An 18,146-nucleotide genomic window follows, 5' to 3' on the forward strand; every position below is an offset into this window, starting at 1 on the left:
AATAGAGGGGAACGATCACGTCCCTCGATCTGCTGGCTATGCCCCTACTTCTACATCCCAAAATGCCATTGGCCTTCTTGGCAACAAGGGCACACTGCTGACTCATATCCAGCTTCTCGTCCACTGTAACCCCTAGGTCCTTTTCTGCAGAACTGCTGCCTAGCCATTCGGTCCCTAGTCTGTAGCTGTGCATTGGGTTCTTCCGTCCTAAGTGCAGGACCCTGCACTTATCCTTATTGAACCTCATCAGATTTCTTTTGGCCCAATCCTCCAATTTGTCTAGGTCCCTCTGTATCCTATCTCTGCCCTCCAGCATATCTACCACTCCTCCCAGTTTAGTATCATCCGCAAATTTGCTGAGAGTGCAATCCACACCATCCTCCAGATCATTTATGAAGATATTGAACAAAACCGGCCCCAGGACCGACCCCTGGGGCACTCCACTTGACACCGGCTGCCAACTAGACATGGAGCCATTGATCACTACCCGTTGAGCCCGACAATCTAGCCAACTTTCTACCCACCTTATAGTGCATTCATCCAGCCCATACTTCTTTAACTTGCTGACAAGAATGCTGTGGGAGACCGTGTCAAAAGCTTTGCTAAAGTCAAGAAACAATACATCCACTGCTTTCCCTTCATCCACAGAATCAGTAATCTCATCATAGAAGATGATTAGATTAGTCAGGCATGACCTTCCCTTGGTGAATCCATGCTGACTGTTCCTGATCACTTTCCTCTCGTGTAAATGCTTCAGGATTGATTCCTTGAGGACCTGCTCCATGATTTTTCCGGGGACTGAGGTGAGGCTGACTGGCCTGTAGTTCCCAGGATCCTCCTTCCCTTTTTTAAAGATTGGCACTACATTAGCCTTTTTCCAGTCATCTGGGACTTCCCCCGTTCGCCATGAGTTTTCAAAGGTAATGGCCAATGGCTCTGCAGTCACATCCGCCAATTCCTTTAGCACTCTCGGATGCAACTCGTCCGGCCCCATGGACTTGTGCACGTCCAGCTTTTCTAAATAGTCCCTACCCACCTCTTTCTCCACAGAGGGCTGGCCATCTACTCCCCATGTTGCAATGCCCAGCGCAGCAGTCCGGGAGCTGTCCTTGTTAGTGAAGACAGAGGCAAAAAAAGCATTGAGCACATTAGCTTTTTCCACATCCTCTGTCACTAGGTTGCCTCCCTCATTCAGGAGTTAATATTTTTGAAACTGTGAATTCACACACTAATCAGTGTTTGCTACATTGGCCAACGGACTGTTGGTGTCTCAATACTACGGTGAGGGTGCTTTAGAAATGCATTTATTTATTGACTCTTGGAAGTATATCTGATGTATCAGATGATGTGTTAAATAGCTGGGACTAAAAATTCAAACTAATGTATCTCTGAAAATGATAGAGGAGATACTGGAATGTATATTAAATTACAAAAGGGAAAAAAAATCTGTGTTTAAAAGAACATTCAGGTTGCAAGATCAAACGCTCAAAAGGTAGGAAATGCAAGAATTAAGGCTGCACAGGCCCTGAATTTGGCCCCCTTGTGTGTATGCATTCTGGTAATCCCTCTACAGGATACTTAGGGATACCTGTGAAATTAGGTGGTGATATTATCCTCATTTTACAGATGGGGAATTGATGCACAGAAGTTAAAGCCAAACTTCTGAAGTGTCCACTAATTCTGGGTGCCCAGTTTGACGCTTAGAGCCTGATTTTTCAGAACATTTAGAATGTTTATAGCACATGATATTTTCAAAGACCAGCTCTCACTGGCTTAAACTGGAACACTGATTGCTTTGCACTTCTGTAAACCAGGCCCTAGGTGTCTCGAGTTTGTGGGCACCTAGAAAATGAGGCACACACAATTAGTGGCCACTTATGGAAAGTTTAGTTTGTGACTTGTTTGCCATCATCATCACTAGTTCCTGGACCTTAGCAAAGCTTTTGACACGGTCTCCCACGGTATTCTTGCCAGCAAGTTAAAGAAGTATGGGCTGGATGAATGGACTCTAAGGTGGCTAGAAAGCTGGCTAGATTGTCGGGCTCGACGGGTAGTGATCAATGGCTCCACGTCTAGTTGGCAGCCGGTATCAAGCGGAGTGCCCCAAGGATTGGTCCTGGGGCAAGTTTTGTTCAATATCTTCATTAACAATCTGGAGGATGGCATGGATTGCACCCTCAGCAAGTTTGCCGATGACACTAAACTGGGAGGAGATACGCTGGAGGGTAGGGATAGGATACGGAGGGCCCTAGACAAATTGGATGATTGGGCCAAAAGAAATCTGATGAGGTTCAACAAGGCCAAGTGCAGAGTCCTGCACTTAGGACGGAAGAATCCCATGCACCGCTACAGACTAAGGACCGAATGGCTCGGCAGCAGTTCTGCAGAAAAGGACCTAGGGGTGACAGTGGACAAGAAGCTGGATATGAGTCAACAGTGTGCCCTTGTTGCCAAGAAGGCCAATGGCATTTGGGGCTGTATAAGTAGGGGCATTGCCAGCAGATCGAGGGACGCGATCGTTCCCCTCTATTCGACATTGGTGAGGCCTCATCTGGAGTACTGTGTCCAGTTTTGGGCCCCACGTGACAAGAAGGATGTGAAAAAATTGGAAAGCATGCAGCGGAGGGCAACAAAAATGATTAGGGGACTGGACCACATGACTTATGAGGAGAGGCTGAGGGAACTGGGATTGTTTAGTCTGTGGAAGAGAAGAATGAGGGGGGATTTGATAGCTGCTTTCAACTACATGAGAGGTGGTTCCAAAGAGGATGGCTCTAGACTATTCTCAGTGGTAGCAGATGACGGAACAAGGAGTAATGGTCTCAAGTTGCAGTGGGGGAGATTTAGGTTGGATATTAGGAAAAACTTTTTCACTAGGAGGGTGGTGAAGCACTGGAATGGGTTACCTAGGGAGGTGGTGGAATCTCCTTCCTTAGAGGTTTTTAAAGTCAGGCTTGACAAAGCCCTGGCTGGGATGATTTAGTTGGGGATTGGTCCTGCTTTGAGCAGGGGGTTGGACTAGATGACCTCCTGTGGTCCCTTCCAACCCTGATATTCTATGATTCTATGATCATGCAGGTACTCTAGCAGAGGCAGGGGATAGAAATTAGTTCTCTGGGGTGACATCCAACTTCCTTAACCGTGAGACTGTCCTTTTCTCTTGCAGTCTCCTGCTTCATTCACTACATACATTCCACCTTCTGCAACAAATGAAGTAGATGTCTAGGTAATACTTAACCCTGCCTTGAGTGCAGGGGACTGGACTAGACGACCTCTTGAAGTCCCTTCCAGTTCTATGATTCTGTGATGTATTACACTTTAGAATAATTCTCTGAGCACTGAATAATGCAGGGGTCCTGTGGCGGGGAAAGAGTATGTGACCATATAATTAAAGACCATATCATAAAGAATATATTTACAGTGGCTGAGTTAAAGTTGAGCAGGCAGTCACTACATATGTAATGTAGGAGGAATTAAATAAAATCCACTTAATTCATAATACAGTTCCGTAGGAACAGCTTAAATGGGAAATGTAGAAACTATTGAATTTACTGCAGCATGGCAAGCAGTGATATTTTGCTAGTCTAATGTTTAGGATCACAGTTGATCAGTGACCTTCAATCTCTATCATAGCACATTTCTGTGTGGAGTGTGGTTTCGCAGAGCAGAGGACTGGGATCCTTGGACCTGTCCCTACGAGTGCCCATGAATAAGGCTGCGAGTATGTCATGGAGGTCACAGAAGTCATGGATTCCGTGACTTCTGCAGCGGCCGGTTCAACTGGCTCAGGGGCAGCTCAGGCAGTCGTACCGGCCGCTGCTGGGGCAGTCTCAGGCCACCACATCTGTCCCCCCCACCCCCGCCCCGCAGCACCAACAGGGACCCGGGCTGGGTGCCACTGCCCACCCCCCCAGCACCAGTGGGGGTCCTGGGCCACACACCCGCTCCCCAGCACCCAGGCTGCCCTCCCTCAGCACCCGCGGTACTCTCGGGCAGCTCCCTCCAGCCCCCAGTTTTAGTCGGGGTATATAGTAAAAGTCATGGACACAGGCCATGAATTTTTCTTTACTCCCCGTGACCTGTCCACTTTTACTAAAAATACCCATGACTAAAATGTAGCCTTGCCCGTGAACAAATCACTTAATCTTTTTGTGCCTCAATTTGCTTCTCTGTCAAATTGACAGCTCATTATTAACACCTTAATTGGTACATTATAAGGTTTAATTGTTTAATGTGCTTTGAGAGCCACTGATATGCCCTGTTCAGAGTGTTGTTAATAGTTATTACTGCTAGGTAAAACTGGTTCTTTTCTGTATCACCTTTGCTCTGCCTTTTTTAAAAGTACTGTTGTTCTTTACTTCATTTGTTTATTAATTCCAGTTATGTTGCCATTCCTCAGCAAAGGGGGGTTAGGGAACTTCCTGTGTATTCATTTTGAAACCACAACGCAAGTCCATATCCAGGCTCTTTAGCTTTGAGGGAGTTAGTTTCTTATTGCTATGTAATGAACACTGCGTGTGGCCAGAAGGGGGTAGTATAGGCTAAGAATAACTAAAAGAGCAAGCAGTTTGTCTGAGTGAGTCTGCAATCTTGCTGATAGGTACAAGTAATAAGAAAATAAATTTACAGTTAGTCCATGGAAACAGTAACCAAGAGATCAAATGTTCAGCATTAATCTTTTGCTTCCAGGTATTGTGGTTATTAGACATACTGTATTAGACATTTTTGGTATCAAAGGAATTGTTGTATTGATTCTCAGTGTGCTTGTAAGTCATAGAAGTTAATGATGGTGCCTAATAAGACTTTCGTCTACTGCAGGGTGATTCCCTACAATATATTTGCTACTGTCTCAACCTAATTTTAAAGGGTGTATTCCAGTGTTTTTATGGTCTCTGCACTTGGCTCTCTCAGTGATTTCAGTTGCCTCTCTGACCTATCTCTGCCTTCAGAATAGCTAAAATAAAAAAAACCCTGAATGCTGCAAAGGGCCCAATCCTGTGAAGTGCTGCACGTCTATGCGAAAGTGCTGAGAACCCTCAATGCACATTGAAATCCATATGACTTGAGGGTGCTCAGTACCTCGCAGGATCTCTCAGTGAATTCTTAGGATTGCTACCTCCTAGATGCTCTCTCATTGTGAGATTGCTAAGAAACAAGTTTGGAAAGCAAATGTCTCAGAAGAGTGTGTTCCATACAATGGCTGCAGCCTATTACAAATGGAATGGAATGAACTTAAAATGAAATTACGTTGTTCTGACAGCTGGCATCTGAGCTGTTTTTTATTATAGCTTTTAGAGCTTACTATAAGCAGTCCTCTAAAATGAAGGCAACTATTTAATGCACAGGCTCCTGAGCCCCCATAATGGGAGTCGGAAGTGCTGGGTAGTTTGTTCTCATGGTGGTTTTTATAAAACTATATTGCACATGGACTACGAAACCTCCAGTGTATCAGTCTGTGGCTGTAATTCTGTTGTGTGCTTAATTCCTGAACCGGCGGTGTCTTTTCTACAGGTAAATCTAAGACCAAGGAGAACCGCCAGTCAATCATCAACCCTGACTGGAACTTTGAGAAGATGGGGATAGGAGGTCTTGACAGAGAATTTTCAGACATCTTCCGTCGAGCGTTTGCCTCTCGAGTTTTTCCACCAGAGCTTGTGGAGCAGATGGGTGAGTACAAAACAGCAGAAATACATCTGGGGTACTTGCATTCAGTTCTATTTCTGATTCAACAGATCAGATCAGAACTAATTGTGTGATAATGCTGTGACTCTGAAGTTATTTAAGCCTGGGAACCCTGGGGAGAAGGAAAATGTACTCTTTTCCCACTGCCCCCAAATCGTGGTACTGCTTTTTTTTAATTGGTCTGTGCAAACTAAAAACAATTGGTATCTAATGCTGGAGGCTATCTTGTCCTGTGTTTGTTTTTTTTTCTGTTGGGATCTATGAAATCTTCTTTACCAATCTGTTAGTGGTCTTACTACAAAAACTACATTCTCTGGCCCCTATTTGGCTCAACAAGTCCTGGTGCTGAAGAATTCCCATTTCTTCAAACCATAGTTGCTGGTGATGCCATGACTAACTTTGGTTCCCTTTGTTATGTTGCCAGAATGTTTCTAAACCCTGGATCTGCAGCTGCCTGTTTTTGATACCTGTTCGTCAGCTATGCACTCTTTGTATACTTAAATATCATGAATTTTTCCTTAAAAGCAATGGGATTTTGAACACAGAAATCTCTTTGCTTCCTAAAGCGGTGTCCTGTTCATCTGTCGCTGCATGTATAGTTTCTTTTTTTATTTCCAACACTGATGAGATTTATACAAAATATCAAATCTAATTTCACAGTGAGAAGAATGATCTGTCTTGAATTGCTGTCATAGAAAACCTGACATGACCGCTCAGCTTTTACATGTAATCAAAAACTTATGTGATGTCAAATTGGGACATCCCTGTGTAGAAACGCGGTGAAAGCTGTTAACCATTACTTATTCTCACACAGGTACTGATGTGAAGATCATGTACCAGATTTAGCAAAACATTTGGGACGTCAACTCTTTGAGCCAAAGAGTACGAGCCAAAGTGCTGACCTGTCAACCAAATCAGAAGCCACTTTTATGTCAATATAGGCCAGGTGAAGCGAGCAGTTAAATTCTTGTGCAGCTTAGCCAGAAACCGGAGGGTATGGACAGTACCCATTGTCAACGGTCCAGCTGCGAAACCTGATTGTTGTTGATGACAGTGTCTCCTAAGGAGTGGCTTCATCCTACCAAGCACATCATGAGCAAAGACCTTTCCAGGGACTGATGTCAATGACATCAGCCTGTAGCTGCCACACTTGGTGTGAGATCCTTGGACAGACAGACTGATGACGTCTTTCCATTCTGTGGATGCTCCGCCTGATGCTCACACTTTTTTTAAAAGAGTTGATGGAGACCAATGCTCCCTGGTTACAAGGCATCTTTGAGCAGCTGGAGTGGAATACCGTCAGGTCCAGCAGCATGTCTATTCTGTAAATTTTTGGATGGCCTTCCGTACTTTGAGTGAGAGAAGATCAGCATTTGTCCCTGGGTCATGTAGCTCTGAACAGTCATCAGCAAGGGTGTTTCAAAATTTGTTTTCCATCTGTTAAGGACTTCATCTGTTGATGAGCAATGAGAGCCATGTGGTTTCACGGGGATATTAGAAGACTGTTTATGGCTGCCAGCCAGGAGTGTGATAGCTCTATAGGCGAGATGCAGATTGTTGTGTTTTAGGCTGTCCTCTGCTTTGTTGACCAGAGAGTTGGTGTAGATCTCATGGTCACATTTTGCAATGGCCCAGAAAATGCTGGTTAACCTTTGTTATTGGACGTCTCTCTGATTCTGTGCTTCTGCCTTTTTTGCTTAATTATCAAAGGCCTCTTCAGAAAGCCAAGGTTTCTTGTGTCACTGTCTGAAGCTGATTGTTTCAAGTGATGGTGTGTGATATAGCATTATGTATACCACTCCAGGTGATTGCCACATCATCCAAGAGGATACTAAGGTTAGGTATGTGATCTTTGATAGCCTGTGTGTATTTCACAGCTTCAGCAGAGCCTTTGGAAAGTTGCTGGACACTGTACTGTCTGGCTTTTGAGGAGTTGGGAGATGCAGTGAGAACTGAGTGACAGCTAGTCTGTGATCTGAGTTTACTGGTGCTTCTGTGCCGCTGAAGACTCGGTGAGATTTCACTATGCAGCACTTTCTGATGATGTTGTGGTCAGTTCCTTTCATGGCATGTCCATTGCTTGAAATCCAGGTCCAGGAATGGTTATGGAGATGCCAAAAGCGCTTGGTACTACTAACATTTAGCTCTTCCATTTATGTAACTATGATCAGTCTTCTAGAGAGTGGAAAGCAAAGAAACCTAATCAGGTAAATATAACTCTCCTCTTTGCTCCCATTGTGATACAGACATGCATTTATGCAGCTGTTCAGTGAATAAAGGTTAGGCTTTTAATGGAACAGAAAAAAATTATGGACTCTGGCATTCATCACCTTAAACTTTTACTCTTTGAAATGACTAGAATGCATCATCTTCACACCAGAGATTCAAAGTCCCTTAACCCATAGCATTTGAATGATGAATTCAGCTGAGTTTAACAGAAACTGCAGAGGTAAACTGGAAAGTTTCATCTTGGTTCCAGTACAACTCCACCCACATACCTCCCCCAGCTGGATATTGAATGATCGCACACCAGTGGAACACCAAGATAGGATTATATTACCAGAATATTCTCATTGGCTGAGAGTACCCTGAGAGCAAGACACTGTTACTTAGCAACTACATGGAGCAGCTAGCTTCACAAATGTAACCCTTTCATGGGCATCAGTACATTTGGAAGAGGTCAGAAACCTTGCTGCTATATCCAGAGACTGAGGTGCCTGTATGCATAATGTGTAGTGTTCAGATCTTTCCTTTTCTTCTTATATTAAGTGAATTTATATTAATAAAATGATAAGGCTCTGAAAGAGCTATAGTATTTTGGGAGGCAGTGCGTTAAAGGAATTGCCAGGTCTTAAATAAATAAATAAATATAGTTACCAACGCAAGTTTATCCACAGACTATTCAAAGAGGCATTTCACAGGTAAGTGGATGTTAAGACACCCAGCGGAACTCCCCTTCTCTCTATGATGAACCCTAGGGCTAAAAAGCTTATCTGAAATTTGAAAAAATGCTTTCTGACATTTTTTTCTGCATTAGTCATAACTTGCTCTTCGACTATATTTCAGATCTCAAATGCCAGTGTGACATCTGTTGAGGTCTGCATATAATTTATTAGGAAAGAAAAGAAAACAATTGCTCACTGTCTGGAGCTGCAAAACTTACCCTTTCCTGTTTTCTGCTAAGTACTCACAGATTATGCCTTATATGCAAAATGCAATAAATATGCCATTTGCAACCCTGTAACTATATAGATGCTATCTAGACCCTTTGCAGCATAAAATAAAATATAAATTCCTTGTAACTGTTTGTGATTCCCATAACAATCAAAGAATGTTCTGGAAGTGAAGCATATAAGTCAATATTAGTTAGTCAAATCTGCAGAGCACACAGGCACTGCACTGACTTCAGAACTGCCTGGTGAATGTGATATGAAATCTTAACAGACAAACATTTGCCATAGATTGATTGGAATTAAGAACACCAGTGCTGAAATAGTCCTTTGGTTACTACCTGACAATCTGAGTTAAACAAGCACACATGATCACTTCCCAAAACAAAATGCAATACGTATCTGGATAGACCAAGGGATATGGAATTTATTGGGGTAAACGGGGGACTTTTCAGTGCAAATGCACAGTGGAGGAAGTAATCTAATTCAGAATATATTGGGCAGTAGGACAATTTCAGATAGGCAAAGTTCTACATTAGCCTGTAGCTTCATTATTTGTATTGTGGTACCGCCTGGGAGGCTCAGTCATGAACCAGGACACCATTGTGCGAAATGCTATGTGTTCATATTAGATTTTTGTATAACATTCATTATATTTGCAGAGATGTGTAGAGCAGGGTAAATTAGCCATCCAAAGGCTACAACAATTCTGTGCTGAAGTGTTTATTTCCTGCAATTTACAAATAATCCAGAAACAGAATGCCTGCAAAACTGTTTAAAATTATTCTACCATAAATAAGTCACTATGCTAGGAAAAAAGAAGAATGCCTCTAAAAATGCTGCAATTCAAACAGGAATTATTTCAGGACAGTTCTACAGCCTGTGTTATGCAGGAGTTAGATGATTGTAATGGTTCCTTCTGGCCTTGGAATCTGTGAATGAATCTCCAGGCAAGAGCCCGACAAAGAAATGCTTGTCTAGTTCAGCCTCCTGCTGGTTTTCTGAGCTTCTCCAGGGAGCCTTTCATTGCTGCAAGCAGAGCCCAAACAGCCTACAGGTAAACAAAAGTCCAACAAGAGTCCTTAAGACCTGGACCTGATTGCTCTTTGTTCCTATGGCTCACGTGTGGTTACTCTGCCACAGTATGGTATGGATTTTGAGAAAGGCACTCTGTGTCCAAACTCCTATCTTATTTACTGCCCTTCGTGGTTCTCCTTTCCTGCACCATCTGCGCATGTTCACATCTTATTTTTAATTAAAATAATCAGTGGGCAAAACTATGTCTGTGTATGTGCACAAGCATTGAAGACACTGTGAGCTTTCTGAGTGCAGTTTAAGTCTGTGTTTGTGAAACCAAGACCATAGTTACTGAAAGGACTCATGGCCATCTTAAGAAGAATGGAAACACTGGAAGGAGTAAGAGAATCCATAGGGTTATCAGGGAACTCTCTGGAATCATTAGAGTTTGTGGCAAAAACTTAAACATTCTAGTTCAATCAAAGTAGTGGTCAGAGACGAAGGGCCTTCAACAGTAGCTTAGATACAAACTTTGACAACAGCAAAGCTGATAATGAGATCAGAGAAGAACACTAGGAGGAAAACAAACTGAGAAACAAGTGCTTGGTCCTTATATCGGCTCTAGAAGGGGATGTTGAAAATGAAATTAGAGTGAAAAACCATAGAATGTGCACAATTGGATAGATAGAAGTGTGACTTTGGTCTCCTCTTCTCCATTTCCTACACCACTCCCCAATAAAATGCTGTCCTATTGATATGAAGTGCTGTGGGAAGTTGGTTTTGAAGATAGCCTGGATTGATTTGAAAGGTTGACTTTTAAATCTAAGCTATCTGGAGCAATCATGATAGGCTTTGCACACACTGGGTACCCAACACTCCCTGTGTATGTCTGTGTGCGGGGGATCACTTAGTATCTTCTGTAGTGAGATTGAAGATCTGAAACTACCTCATAACCTTCACTGGTAACTAGGGTCATGTAGCAGTAAAGATGACTTAGTCTTTTGTGTGTATCATTGGTAAATAGTTGGGAAACATTAGTGGTTATGTAAATGACTGATGCAGCTTCTCATATTGTAACGTGGTATTTTATTCGTCTTTTAGTTGTGAGCCTCCATTCAGCAATCTGAGGGCTTTCCCATGATCTTTGAGAGCAGAGCTTTCCTATAATCATTTTGGGCATAAGCTTTCGTGGACTAAAACCCACTTCATCGGATGCATGGGGTGGAAAATACAGTAGGAAGATATATATAACATGTGATACAGCATGGCCAGAAGGCATCAGGAGAGTGATATAGGAGAGATGTGTAAGTCCCAGGATGAGGAGAAGCCTTATTCCCTGTAGAGGGAAGAAAGGTTTCTGTAGATTAATTAAAAGCACCTGAAGCCAATTAGAGCACCTGAAGCTAGTCACCTGATTAAAACCCCCCTGCTTCAATTAGCCAGGGGAAGGAGTTGGAGCAGAGAGCAGTTTGAAGGAGTTGAGGTAGAGGAGAGTTTGGAGAAGTGCCGTGGCTGGCTAAAAGACCAAGACCCTAGGAAAAGAGACACCCGGCTTGTGCAGAGAGAGAGGGCAGGAAGCCCCACAAGCTGAAGAGCAGGAGAGGTAAGTAGCCCAGGGGAAGGAAGCACTAGTTCAAGTGGTTTACCACTATCCCTAGGACTCCTGGGCTGGGAACTGGAGTAGAGGGCGGGCCCGGGTTCCTCCCTCTCCACTACCCTTCTCTGGGTTACTAGTGGGACAGTAGATATCCTAGTTCAGGGGTAGGAAACTGCGCCCTGAACCCCCCCAAGAAGAGGAAGTGCGGAACCCATGATAATCGTACTGGCAATTTGCCACACGTGGTGTGAGCAGTGGGATCTCTGCGCTGGGGACTTAAACCATGGTTAACCAAAACCATCCTGTCCGCAAGATGGACGACGTGGTCAAGGCTCTAATATAAGCCACTGCGGCCCAGCAGGAAGCTACCCGAATCCAAGCAACTGCGCAACAGGAAGCGACTCGGGTGCAGCAGGAGACTAATCAACTGTTGATGAATCAGGCTGCCGAGGACCGAGCGCTGCTACAGGAGCTGGCAAACCAGATGAAGGCCCTTATGGAGCGGAACCACAATTGTGATGGAACCCGGACTATACGGGCCAGCCACTGCCCACAGAAAATGACACGGGAGGATGATGTAGAGGCATTTGAGATAACAGCCCTGCGGGAGGCCTGACCCCAAGATCACTGGTCTGGTATCCTCGCCCTGTTCCTGTGTGGAGAGGCCCAGAAGGTCATTTACGATATGGCTTCAGAGACTGCGGAGGATTACCCCCAGCTGAAGGCAGAGATCCTGGCCAGATCCGGAGTAACCACAGTGTTGAGAGCCCAGGTGTTTCATGAATGGCAGTATACAGAGGACAAGACACCCTGATCACAATTGTTTGACCTGATCTAGCTGACCCAGAAATGGCTGCCCCCTGAGGCCCTCAGCTCTGAAAAAATGATGGAGCTCCTGGTACTGAACCGGTATATGAGGGGGCTACCACCAGGCCTTCGGGCTTGGGTTGGCCAGAATGACCCCTCTACCTACGATGAGTTGGTCTCCCTTGTGCAAAGACAGCTGGCAGCCGGTGAACTGTTCCAGACCCCAGGGGGTTAGACACGGCAAACCAAGAAGACCGCCTCAAACCCAAGGCCCCGGATTGTCGAGATCTACAGAAGAACCATAACTGGGAGGAAAGACACTGACGAATGGCCCCAGGCCAAGAAGGGACCTGGGGGATTGGGAAGAGAGGGCGGGGGTGGCGGGGTGACCAAATAGGGTGACCCAGGCAGAGGGTGGCAACCAGGATAAGGGGTCGGTGTTACGAGTGTGGGGAATTGGGGCATATAGCAGCCCAGTGCCCCAACAGGGAAGAGCCTGTGCAGTGCAATTTGGGGGATCCTGGGGAACAATGTGGCCTAATCGGCCTGGTAGGGGTCGCAATGACCTCACAGGGGTATACAAGGTCAGTAAAGATAAATGGTATTGCGACCAAAGCATTAGTAGATTCCAGGAGTGCTGTCACACTGGTTTGGGGAAGTTGGTGGGGCAAGACCAACTAACCTGGACCAAAGCCACAGAGGTAACGTGCTTTCATGGCACCGTAAATTTCTACCCTACAATCCCAGTACGGATTGAGATCCAGGGAAACACTACCAGGGTAACTGCAGGAGTGGTCCCTAGGCTCCCCTACCTGGTCTTAATTGGTGGGGACTTCCCCGGGTTTGTGAACTCTCTCCCCCCAGTAGAGCCAGGGTAGCAACCCCCGGGCTGAGACAGAGGCACCTACAGATAGCCTCACTCCAACTTTTGCTGAATTTGCCCCAGAGCTATTTTCATCCCCCGGGAAACCCCGAAAGTCTAGGCGGGAAAAGAGGGCAGATAAAAGGCTAGGGACCAGGATTCTAGCAGAGAACCAGCAAGCCTCCCTTGTTGGTAAGCGAACCTGTTGAGGAGGCCAGGAGACAATTCAGGCCTGTGAGGACTCGGAGGCGGTTCCTAGCCCAAGTAGGGGCGGAGAAGAAATAGGTCCCATGGAGTTAGGTCAAGTCAGTATCGCATGTGAGAATTTCGGGCGGGACCAAGCCAATGACCTGGTATATGTGAATGTGAGGGAGGAGGTAGTGAAAGTAAGTGGTGTACCCATGGAAGGAAAGACCAAAGGCCCAAGGCCGTATTATGTGATCAAACGTGATCTGTTGTACCGAATACTGCAAATTCGAGGGGAAGAAGTAGAGCAGCTCTTAGTCCCACGGAAACACACAAGGGCAGTACTAGTTAGCTCATAGTCATTTATTTGTGGGACATCTAGGAGTAGACAAGACACTTGATAGAGTCCTAAGAAGATTTTATTGGCCAGGAATATGCACAGAGGTCCAATGCTATTGTACCTCCTGCCCGGAATGCCAGTTGCATAGCCCCTGACCTCACTTGCGGGCCCCATTAGTACCTTTGCCTATTATTGAAGTGCCTTTCGAAAGAATAGCCATGGACCTAGTGGGCCCGCTGGAAAGATCAGCACGGGGCCACCGAAACGTATTAGCAAAAAGAAAAGGAGTACTAGTGGCACATTAGAGACTAGTCATCCTTGACTACACTACATGGTATCCAGAAGCCATTCCTTTAAGAAACCCCACATCCAAGGCGATAGCAAAAGAACTACTTCAGTTTTTGCCAGAGTGGGCATCCCTAAGGAGATCCTGACTGACCAAGGAACCCCTTTCATTTCGAAATTAATGAAGGACTTATGTACCCTGGTCCGCATCCATGCCATATGGACCTCAGTCTACCATCCACAAACAGATGGACTGGTCGAGTGGTTTAACCACACCCTTAAAAGTATGATCCGGAAGGTGGTAGCACAGGAGGGAAAAGACTGGGATACCCTTCTACCATACCTAATGTTTGCAATACGGGAAGTCCCCCACGCATCCACCGGTTTCTCTCCCTTTTGAGCTACTATATGGACACCACCCACGCGAAATATTAGATATCACCAACGGGGACTGGGAAGAACAACCCAACCCAGGAAAGAATGTCATTGAGCACATGACACAGATGAGAGCGCGAATAGCTCGAGTAACCCCTGTAGTACAAGAACATTTGGAAAAAGCACAAGAGACCCAGCGGACATATTATAACCTCCGGGCGAAAGTATGGAAGTTTCAGCCGGGAGAACGGGTGATGGTGCTAGTGTCAACAGCGGAAAGCAAACTCCTGGCCAGCTGGCATGGGCCATATGAGATAGTGGAAGCCATTGGGGAAGTGGACTATAAGTTCAGACAACCAGACCGCCGAAGACCAGAGCAGATCTACCAAGTAAACTTACTGAAGCTCTGGCGTGACTGAGAGACATGCCTGGTCATTCGGAGAGCTCAACCTCAGACGGACGACCCACAGGAGCAGGTGAGGATATCCCCCGAGTTAGCCCCAGAACAACAAACAGAGGTCATTGATATGATCCAACGGAACCAAGATGTGTTCTGTACAAAGCCGGGCCATACGGCACTGGTCCAACATCATATCGTCACCAGGCCCGGAATAAGGGTGACGATAAGACCGTACCGGATACCGGAAGCTAAAAAAGAGGAGATGAAGAAGATGTTGGACCTTGGGGTTATTGAAGAATCCCACAACCCAGTGGTCCAGCCCTGTCGTCCTAGTACCCAAGCCTGACGGCATTCTGAGGTTTTGCAACTAATTCCGGAAGTTGAATGAAGTATCCCAATTCGATGCCTATCTGATACCACGTGTCGACAAGCTAGTTGATCAGTTAGGCAAAGCCCGATACCTACCACTCTGGACCTGACCAAAAGATATTGGCAAATTCCCCTGGCCAAGAACGCAAAGGAGAAGACTGCTTTCTCTACACCTGATGGCCTGTTCCAATACACTGTCCTCCCTTTCGGATTCCATGGGGCCCCTGCAACATTTCCATGACTTATGGATAAATTGCTGCAACCCCATGCCAAGTATGCCCCTGCCTATTTAGACGATATAGTCATCCATAGCCCTGACTGGGAAACACACCTAGGGAAAGTAGAAGCGGTACTAGACGCCCTGCGGAAGGCTGGCCTCGCTGCCAACCTTCTCAAGTGCATGATAGGACTAGCTGAGGCCAGATACCTCGGGTATGTAGTAGGGAGAGGCTTGGTAAAACCCCAATGGAACAAAGTGGAGGCAATGCAAGATTGGCCTCGGCCAGTCCGTAAAAAGCAGGTCAGAGCATTTCTCGGGTGAGTAGGGTACTATCGGAGATTCATCCCTCATTTTGCCACAAGAGCAGGGCCATTGACAGACCTGATAAAGGCTTGGGGCCCCGAGATAGTAAAATGATCTGATGCAGCAGAAGGAGCATTCGCAGATTTAAGGACAGCCCTATGCTGCCATCCAGTACTCATAGTCCCAGACTTCAAGAAAGAACTTGTCCTACAAACAGATGTCTCGGAAGTAGGGCTAGGAGCCGTCCTTTCGCAGATGGTAGGGGAGGAGGAACACCCGATCCTGTATCTCAGCCAGAAGCTCCTCCCCAGGGAACACAAGTACGCCATTGTTGAAAAGGAATGTCAGGCAATAAAATGGACCATGGAAACTCTCCGCTACTTACCTACTGGGGCGGCGATTTAACCTGGTGACAGACCACGCCCCGCTCCAGTGGATGCACAGAAACAAGAAGAAGAATGCAAGAGTGACTAGATGGTTCCTATCTCTGCAACCCTTTCATTTCTGAGTATAGCATAGGGCCAGAAGCCAAGACAGCAACGCAGATGGCTTGTCATGAAAGCATTGCCTCTCGTCCCAAGTAACCCAACCCCATGGTGTTGAGCAGGGGGGCAGGATATGTGATACAGCATGGCCAGAAGGCATCAGGAGAGTGATATAGGAGAGATATGTAAGTCCCAGGATGAGGAGAAGCCTTATTCCCTGTAGAGGGAAGAAAGGTTTCTATAGATTAATTAAAAGCACCTGAAGCCAATTAGAGCACCTGAAGCTAGTTACCTGATAAAAACCCCCTGCTTCAATCAGCCAGGGGAAGGAGTTGGAGCAGAGAACAGTTTGAAGGAGTGGGGCTAGAAGGGGCTAGAAGACCAAGACCCTAGGTAAAGAGACACCCGGCTTGTGCAGAGAGAGAGAGGGCAGGAAGCCCCACAAGCTGAAGAGCAGGAGAGGTAAGTAGCCCAGGGGAAGGAAGCAGTAGTTCAGGTGGTTTACCACTATCCCTAGGGCCCCTGGGCTGGGACCTGGAGTAGAGGGCGGGCCTGGGTCCCTCCCTCTCCACTACCCTTCTCTGGGTTACTAGTGGGACAGTAGATACCCTAGTTCAGGGGTAGGAAACTGTGCCCTGAATCCTCCCTCCCCCCAAGAAGAGGAAGCATGGGACCCATCATAATCGTACCAGCAGTTTGCCACAAACAGTACATGAAAAGATGGGAGTTATATCTTCCTACTGTATTTTCCACTCCATGCATCTGATGAAGTGGGTTTTAGCCCACAAAAGTTTATGCCCAAATAAATTTGTTAGTCTCTAAGGTGTGTGCCACAAGTACTCCTCGTTGTTTTTGCTGATACAGACTGACACGGCTACCCCTCTGAAACCTGTAATCATTGATACTGAATCAGTCTTGTCTACAGCCCCATTTTAAGTGGCACCAGAGCAGCATTGTGAGAGATTGAGACCTTCCTTTTCTGAAGGTAATGTGGCTAGTGGTTAGAGCAGTGAATTGGAAGTCAGGAATCCATGGCTCTGTTCTAGCTCTGTTACTAGCTTTAATATTAACAAACATATTGCTGTAAATTTGCTGTACGTTTTATGGAGCATAGATAAGACATGTTTCTTACACCAAAAAACTTAAAAAATTACGTAAACATTCTTCTGGCTGGATTGCAAGTTACTTGGTCTTGCACTTAGCTGTAAATTTCAGATTTCATGAGACCGTGGTAAGTAACTTATTCTCTGTAATCCTCAGTCATCTCTTTGTTAGACGGCCTTAAAACATGTATTAAAGTGACAGCCAAGATTTATTTACTTGGGAGGTAAACATTAACCAAAGCAAAGCTAAGCTGATGATATGATTACCTCAGTAGAAGTCCTGTGGTGTTAGATGCGTGTGCCACAACCCTGGGTGAGCTAAGAAAGGGCTAAACCACTTCACTAGGTAGAAGAGGAAGGTAGCGCTGAAATTGTCTGCGCTATCGGATCTGGACGGAAGAGCTGATAGCAATTCCTTGCTAAGATGCTGGGAGTGGAACAGACAGCTTTGCTTCTTAAGTGGGGAAAGCTGTAAAAGGAAATAAAGGCTTCCAGAAGAGAGGGGAGAGAAGGACTTCTAAGAAGAGAAGAGGAACTGCTCTTTAGTGTCCTTTAGGGGGCGACTCCTGACTTCGGCCCCAGTTAGGTGAGGGAAAAGGAGTATATACCCACTTTTTTTGAACTGAGGAGGGTTCTTGTGCTGTCAGAAGCTGTAATGATTGGAAGGACTGTTCCTTTTCCCCCAAAGGGACACTTGGCTGATTTGTGTGGCCAGCCAGTGGCCCTGTTACATTGATGATGTCCTGAGCACCTGGTGGCTCCTTGATATCAGTATTTGTTTTGTAATACATTTGTGTTCACCTTTTAAAAAAGTGTGCATCCTATTTATAGACACTGCGGTTTAGACTAAACAAGCACCTAGCTTCATTCTAAAGACTGCAGAAAATTGCTGGGGAAGGCCATGGTGTTAACATCCAGATGAGGTATGAAATGTACAGATAAATG

The 18,146-nt window shown here is 45.6% G+C and overlaps 1 protein-coding gene across 4 annotated transcripts in view; it reads left to right on the top strand.

Annotated features, from left to right (window-relative positions):
* NSF (N-ethylmaleimide sensitive factor, vesicle fusing ATPase) overlaps positions 1-18,146 on the top strand; it is a 181,488-nt gene that overhangs the window by 65,478 nt on the left and 97,864 nt on the right. For all 4 annotated transcript variants that reach the window (XM_074940980.1, XM_074940979.1, XM_074940983.1 and 1 more), the window contains exon 8: positions 5,512-5,667. In XM_074940980.1, the coding sequence (XP_074797081.1) occupies positions 5,512-5,667 (156 nt within the window). The remainder of the gene's footprint in view (positions 1-5,511; positions 5,668-18,146) is intronic.

The sequence above is a fragment of the Natator depressus genome, chromosome 27, assembly GCF_965152275.1.
Source record: "Natator depressus isolate rNatDep1 chromosome 27, rNatDep2.hap1, whole genome shotgun sequence".
Classification (NCBI taxonomy): domain Eukaryota; kingdom Metazoa; phylum Chordata; order Testudines; family Cheloniidae; genus Natator; species Natator depressus.